Genomic DNA, 7,771 nt, shown 5'->3' with positions numbered 1-7,771 from the left:
AACTGACCCCTCAGTAAGCACTGGTGGTCTCACCTACAGACCCCCAGGAAGCTGATCATTGTGGGTTTTTTTCCTCTCAATTCCTATTATCAGGTGGTTTTCTTCTCACTTGCTATTTTCTTAAAAATAAAAATGAAATAGAGTAGGGAAAAACAGCCTTTGTAAATTATGGTTTCTCCTGGCACCACCCTCTCCTGTCGGGCCCACATCCCAAGGAAAGAGCAGGCTTGAGCCTGGCTGCTGAGGCCAGGGGGTGGACGGGGCGGCTCAGAACAGAGCTTTGAGAGCCTCTCCAGCCGGGCCCAGAAGCCTGGGAGTTGTTTGTCGTCCTCGGGGAAAAGCGAGGCGGCCCCTGGGAGGAAAGGGCCGGGCAGAATGAGCTAATCGGATTCCAAGAGCTCAGGGGATTGTCTTTTTCTAGCACCTTCTCGCCACTCCTAAGCGTCCTCCATGACCCCAGCTGGGATTTAGCCTGGTGCTGTGTCAGCCCCGGGCTCCCAGGGGCTCCCCAGTGGTCCCCAGGCACTCTCAACACGGCCAGGGCGTCTCCCTCGTCCAGCGAGGGCAGGGACGGGCCACAGGCCAAGGGCAGCGGTCAGGCCTGCTCTGCTGTGAGCACCGCCGGCTTGGCCTCGGCCGATGGGCCCTCACTCCTGAAGCGGGCAGGAAGCCAGCTCCGGGATGGATTTCGGGTCCTTGGAGACCGTGGTGGCCAACTCTGCCTTCATCGCCGCCCGAGGCAGCTTTGACGGCAGCAGCTCCCAGCCCTCCCGGGACAAGAAGTACCTGGCCAAGCTCAAGCTGCCCCCGCTGTCCAGGTGTGAGCACCTCCGTGACAGCCTCAGCCTGGAATTTGAGAGCGTGTGCTTGGAGCAGCCCATCGGCAAGAAGCTCTTTCAGCAGTTCCTGCAATCGGCAGAGAAGCACGTGCCAGCCCTGGAGCTCTGGAAAGACATCGAGGACTATGACACGGCAGACAACGACCTCCAGCCACAGAAGGCCCAGACCATCCTGGCCCAGTACCTGGACCCCCAGGCCAAACTCTTCTGCAGCTTCCTGGAGGAGGGGATGGTGGTGAAGTTTAAGGAGGGGCCCAAGGAGAGCCAGGACGGGCTCTTCCAGCCCCTGCTGCAGGCCACCCTGGCACACCTGGGCCAAGCCCCCTTCCAGGAGTACCTGGGCAGCCTGTACTTCCTGAGGTTCCTGCAGTGGAAGTGGCTGGAAGCCCAGCCCATGGGGGAGGACTGGTTCCTGGACTTCAGGGTCCTGGGGAAAGGGGGTTTCGGGGAGGTGTCGGCCTGCCAGATGAAGGCAACCGGCAAGCTGTATGCCTGCAAGAAGCTGAACAAGAAGCGACTAAAGAAGAGGAAGGGCTACCAGGTGAGCAGCGTGGCCCAGCCAACAGGGATGGGGCAGCAGGGTGCAGAGGGCCCCCAAGTCACTGTTGGGCTCGGTGGCCCTTAACAGGTGGTGCCTTGCCAGCCTCACCACGTGGGCGCTCCGCGGCCGTGCGGTCACCGGCAGTTCTAGTCCGTGTGCAGAAGTCCCTCCTCAGAGAGGGACCTCCACATTTTTGGGTGGGGACGTCCCTCCTTGGAGAGGGACCTCCACATTTTTGGGTGGGGACATCCCTCCTCGGAGAGTGACCTCCACATTTTTGGGTGGGGACATCCCTCCTCAGAGAGTGACCTCCACATTTTTGGGTGGGGACGTCCCTCCTCAGAGAGTGACCTCCACATTTTTGGGTGGGGACGTGTCATCTTTGCTCATCAGCTTTTCACCAACCACAGACTTGCCTCAAGTGTGGGGGAAAGAGGACCTCTCAGGGGAGGCTGAAGAGGGCAGTGTCTCCGGATTCTTTGCCATGGCCGTGGAAGACTTTCCAGGGACCTGGCTCCTCTGATGGCAGTGAATACAGGAGGAACTGAGGCAGGACGGAGGCAGCCTTGCTCTGATGACACTTTCTGCGAGGCGGAGCCTGGCGTGATGCCAGATGCAGGAACTGTTCCCCTGAGTGCGCTGTTCTTGGGGGTGGGAGTGAGCGACGGGCATGCAGGCCACGCTAAGTTTCATCCGCTCTGCCCGCTGGCGTCAGACTGTGCATCTAGGGCAGGATCAGCAGAAGCTGCTTACAGGTCTTAAGGGTGAGACGCAGCGGTTGCACCGGGTGTGGACGTGATCTCCCGAGCCAGCCCACTGCACTTCGGCTCCACGCAGCTCCTGGTCCCTCTCCCACCGCGCAGCTGTGTTGAGGGCACAGGAAGCTCTTAGGGTTAAGCAGCAGCCGCTGTGCACCCTGGCTCTGCAGGGCCTCAACCCTTAGTGAAGGTGAAATACCAGGTGGTCATGGCGCTGGGCAGAGGCCCTGGAACATCCGTGTGTTCTTGCCGTGGAACTCGGGGTGGGTAACTATGCCATGTGATTGTAGCAGTGATTTTTTAAAATTAGTTTTCTTGACATCTAATTCCCACACCATGCCATTCACATCTAACTGTAAGTTTAACCCAACAGTCAGCCTCTTCTCCTGACTGTCGTAACCTAACTGAACTCCATACTGACATCAAGTGAACACCTCCCCCAGTGTGAATGCAGACAGAAAGGGGCCTCTGACATCAGGAATTCCCTCTTCAAAGAGGGGTGTGCTGTCCTTATCCAGACACTTACAAACTCACTCAGTGGAGCATTGCGAGGTTTTAAAATAAAGACAAAACGAAGCAGAGTGGTGAGGTGGTTTGGGAGGTGCTGGTCTGTGAGCTCAGCCCACAGGGGCCTAGACAGGAGGGAGGGCTGTGGTTCCAGATTGGGCAGGCGGGGCTGCCTCACTCATGTTGCTCAGCCTTGGGGCTCGAGCCTCACCTTGCCAGAGGCTGGCCCAGAAGACCAGAAGTCCCCTGTGTGAAGGAATTCACACGTCTGGTTTTCTGAAATGGGGGTACAGGCATGTTTTGAAGTCATTTGCAATTGCTCTGTGAAAGGAGCATTTAAAGCGTGCTTGCGACTGTTTAGTGGCTGTGTGTGCAGTGGGCGTGGCCGTGTGCCCCCGGTCTCTACAATGCACTGGTCCCTTTCCTATTCAAAGCCGTCACATACTCAGCTCTCACTTTCCAGGGTGCTATGGTGGAGAAGAAGATTCTGATGAAGGTGCACAGCAGGTTCATTGTGTCTCTGGCCTATGCGTTTGAAACCAAAGCTGACCTCTGTCTAGTGATGACCATCATGAACGGAGGCGACATCAGGTAAAGGCTGGTCCAGAGGGCACCAGGGGACCCTGCTGTCCCACTGGGTCAGGGTTTCTGGCGGCGGGGGGCCCAATGGGGTTGCTTCCTGCGTGCAGAGCCATGGTGGCCTGAGGCCTGCCCTCGAGGGAAAGCCTTGCACCCATCACCGTCCCCTTCTCGCTGTCGGTAGGCGCCAGTTCCTGAAACAATGCACCCTGGACCCACATTGGTGCAGGAGCCTGGGAGGCGCCCAACCTGACAGGGCACATCCTTGTGTGTGGCCCTGGTGTGGGTGTGGGGGGCACGTGGTGCTGTGGGGGACGCGTGATGCAGTGCAGGGGCCTCTGCAGGGCTGAGGGCCTTGCACCAGGAGAGTAAATGAAGATGAACTTCACCAGCGCCCACTCCTGGGGCTGACGCTGGAGCTGGAGACAAGCTCAGGCCAGTTGGGGCCATGGCCTTGCTACTCTCCAGCAGAGGGGAGGTGGCGCTGCCCCCACAAAGTCCTGGCCCTGGATCCATCACTGAGGCAGGCCCCAGGCCCGTGTGGGAGATCAGATCACAGGCTCGCTTGGTACCTGGGCCGCTTAGCCATTGATTGGTTCTGTTTCCTGATCTATAAAATGGGAAGAGATAATATCTAAGTTGAAAGATTGTTGGAAGATTAACAGTGTCTGATACCCGTAAGGTTGGGGGTGGGCAGGGGCCATGGCTGTGGTTGGCAGCACCATGCCCCATTCTCACCTGCTTTTAATTTCCAAGGAAACTCCTTCAGGTGAGGCTGGTGGCCCCATTTTTCAGATGAGGAATGTGAGCCCAGACTAAGTCACCATGCCAGGTGCCCAGGCGGAGGGGAGGGGGCGCTGGGAAGCTTAGTCACAGGGGTGCCCAGGGAGGGCCTGGTGGCTCCGGCCGCCTTGTGGTCCACCTGGCTCCAGGGCCTCCTCTCCTGTTTCCTGCGACTATGCTCCTGGTGCCACCTAGTTTAAATCATTTCTTTCATTTGTTAGGTTTTGCTTGTCTGCAAAACCTGTCCATGGAAAACATAAGAAATGATGTTTTCTGGGGGAGGAAAGAGGCTGAGAAGAAACACCTTGCTGCAAGTCCTTCACGAGTCCGATGAACTCGGGGCCTGCGGAGCTCCGTCCCGCCTCGGCCTGGCCTCTTCCTGAGACGGTCTGGGCTGTTTTCCAGCCCCTGCAGCCCGCCCTGGGAAGCAGGGGGACAGGAGATGCACATGGACGGCACTTTCTCCCCGTTAGCGGTTGGGGTTCAGGGTCCCTGAGCTGCTAACACCGCCAGCCACCATGGCCTCGGGGTCTCCTCTGCAGGGACACTGGGGGGCCAGGCCTCAAAACGACCAGAACGCTGGCTGAGAGACGTGGTTCTGAGGCCCCTGCTCTGTCTTGCCATGATTTTACTCCCCATTAAACCCGGGGCACATGGCTCCCGCGTGTCTGCCCCCAGGTACCACATCTACAACGTGAATGAGGAGAATCCCGGCTTCCCGGAGCCGCGTGCCGTCTTCTACACGGCACAGATCATCTGCGGCCTGGAGCACCTGCACCAGCGGCGGATCGTCTACCGCGACCTCAAGCCTGAGAACGTGCTGCTGGACAACGACGGTAGGTGGCGCTCGCGGCGGTGAAGGATGGGGGCTCCGAGGAGGGCGGGGCGCAGCTTCCCTGGAGGTCTCTGCACAACCTCACGAGGGTTGACAGCTGCGTGGACAGCGGGGGTGTCATCGTGCACCAGGAGTCACAGGAGTGCAGGGGTCTGCGGTGCAGAACTAGCTGGGAACGGCAAGTCTGCTAGGCCCAGTCCCCACCTTCCTTCTGCCTGAATGAGGCGTCACACAGGGATTCTTCTCAGAAATAAACACAAGGGTTTAGGCTCCTGACTCTGGCAGGTCAGGCAAGTGCGAGACACGCACCAGGGCCTGAGAGAGTGCAGGGGGCCGGGATGGGAGGATCCCGGTGGACAACACCCACGCCTAGCTGCAGCGCGACTGGCCCTCCTCCCTACACCCTGCGCCCTTCACCGTCAGCCAGGCAGCCGCTGTCGTGTGTATGGTGTGTGCTGTGTACGTGTATGTGGTTTGTGGGGTGTGTGTTGTGTGTGAGGTATGTGTGTGGCATATGGTGTGTGTGTGTGGTGTGTGATTGTGTGGTATGTCTGGTGTGTGTGGTGTGTGTAAGTCTGGGGTGCTAGGGCCTCGTGGTCACTTGGTACGTGTATGTGTGGTGTGAGGTATCTGGTGTGGTACGTGGTATGTGTGGTATTGTGTGTGGCATGTGTGTGGTATCTGTATGATGTGGTATGTGGTACGTCTGGTATTGTGGGTATGTGTGATATCTGGTGTGCTACATGTAAGTATGGTATTGTGTGTGGTATGTGTGGTGCTGTGTGTGGCACGTGTGTGTGAGGTGTGTATGTAGTCTTTGGTTGTTGGCGTGTGCTGTGTGTGGTCTGTGGAATGTGGTGTTTGTGGTATGTGAGTGTGCAGTGAGTGTGGTGTGTCTGAGACCATGTGGGTTGTGTATAGTGTGTCTGTGAGTTTGGCTGGGGAGGGGAGGATCATGGGCACTGGGTGGTGCTTATGGCTGTTTGGTGTGTGTGTATGTTTGTGGTGTGGTCATGGGGTGTGTGTGTGGGGTGTGTGTGTATGTGTTTGTGGTGTGCTGGTGGGGTGTGTGCATGTGAGTCTGGCTAGGGAGGGGAGGCTTCTGGGCTCTGGGACCTCATGGCTGCCTGGTATGTCTGTGTGTGGTGTGTGTGTGTCTGTGATATGTGTGTGTGTGGTGTGGTATGTGTGGTATGGTCTATGTGGTCTGCATGTGGTATGGTATGTATAGTGTAGTAGTGGTGTGTCTGTGTGGTATGGTGTGGGTGTGTGGTATGTGGTGTGTGTGTGGTGTGATCTGTGTGTGTGGTGTCCATGGTGTGTGGTGTGATCTGTGTGCTGTGTGGTGTTCGTGGTGTGTGTGGTGTCTGTGGTGTGTGATGTCTGTGGTGTGTGATGTCTGTGGTGTGATCTGTGTGGTGTGTGTGGTGTAGTGTGTGTTGTGTGTGTGCGTTTGTGTGAAGGTGGCTCTGGGCTCACCGGTACCTGTGCAGCCAGGGGTGACTCCACTATGTCTGCTTCTCAGGCAATGTCCGGATCTCTGACCTTGGTCTGGCCGTGGAGCTGCTAGACGGGCAGAGCAAGACCAAGGGCTATGCAGGGACCCCAGGTAAGGGTCTGAGCGCAGCTGAGGAGGCTCTGTGCCTGTGTGTGTCCCTGTGTACATATGTGTGTGTGCACATGCACGTACATGTGAGTTTGTGTATATGTGTGTGTGCACATCACGTACATGTGAGTTTGTGTATATATGTGTGCCTATCACATACATGTGAGTTTGTTGTATATGTGTGTGCACATCACATGTGAGTTTGCGTATATATGTGTGTCTGCACATCACGTACATGTGAGTTCGTGTATGTGTGTGTGCACATCACGTGCATGTGAGTTTGTATATGTGTGTGCACATCACGTACATATGAGTTTGTGTATATATGTCTGTGTGCACATCATGTACATTTGAGTGTGTATATATGTGTGTGCACATCACGTACATGTGAGTTCGTGTATATGTGTGCACATCACGTACATGTGAGTTTGCATATATATGTGTGTCTGTGTGCACATCACGTGCATGTGAGTTTGTGTATATGTCTGCACATCACGTACATGTGAGTTCGTGTATATATGTGTGTCTGTGTGCACATCACGTAATGTGAGTGTGTATATATGTGTGTCTGTGCACATCACGTACATGTGAGTTTGTGTATATATATGTGTCTGTGCACGTGGTCGTCTGTGTGTGCCTGTGTCTGAGGGTGTCTGTGTGGTTGTGCATTTATGTGTATGTGAGTGTTGTGAACCCTGAAAATCGGAGGCAGGTACCAGTTAATTTAGAAAGTTTATTTTGCTGAGGTTGAGGACGCGAGTCCGTGACTTCCTGGCCTCAGGAAGTCCTGACGACTTGTGATCGCGGCACGGTTTGGTTTTACACATTTTAGGGAGCCAGGAGACATCAGTCAGCATACGTAAGATGAACACTGGTTCTGTCTGGAAAGGCGGGGACAACTCGAAGTGGGGAGGGGGCTTCTAGGTCATAGGAAGGTAAGAGACAAATGGCTACATTCTTTTGAGTTTCTGATTAGTCTCTCCAGAGGCGGCGGTCAGATATGCATTTGTCTCACTGAGCAGAGGGCGACTTTGAATAGAACGGGAGGCGCGTTTGCCATAAGCAGCTCCCAGCTTGACTTTTCCCTTTAGTTTAGTGATTTTGGGTCCCGAGATATTTTTATTTTACAGTGTGCATGTGTGTCTGTGTGTGCATGCCTGCGTTTCTGTGCACACGTGTGTGTGTCTGTGTGCCTGTGTGCATGTGTGCCTTTGTGCCTGTGTGTGCATGCCTGAGTCTTGGAGCACACACGTGTGTGTCTGTGTGCATGCGTGCCTGTGTGTGCATGCCTGCATCTCTGTGCACACACGTGTGTCTGTGTGC

At 55.8% G+C, this 7,771-nt stretch overlaps 1 protein-coding gene across 1 annotated transcript in view; it reads left to right on the top strand.

The window, feature by feature from the left end:
* Positions 1–446: 446 nt before the first annotated feature.
* Positions 447–7,771, top strand: part of GRK1 (G protein-coupled receptor kinase 1) — a 15,199-nt gene continuing 7,874 nt past the window's right edge. The window contains exons 1-4 of the mRNA XM_023217750.2: positions 447–1,380; positions 3,109–3,236; positions 4,686–4,843; positions 6,368–6,451. Coding sequence (XP_023073518.1) covers positions 682–1,380; positions 3,109–3,236; positions 4,686–4,843; positions 6,368–6,451 — 1,069 coding nt within the window. The 5' untranslated portion in view covers positions 447–681. The remainder of the gene's footprint in view (positions 1,381–3,108; positions 3,237–4,685; positions 4,844–6,367; positions 6,452–7,771) is intronic.

The sequence above is a fragment of the Piliocolobus tephrosceles genome, chromosome X (assembly GCF_002776525.5).
Source record: "Piliocolobus tephrosceles isolate RC106 chromosome X, ASM277652v3, whole genome shotgun sequence".
Lineage (NCBI taxonomy): Eukaryota > Metazoa > Chordata > Mammalia > Primates > Cercopithecidae > Piliocolobus > Piliocolobus tephrosceles.
Note: the sequence above shows the minus strand (reverse complement) of the source record. Positions and strands in the feature narration are given on the sequence as shown.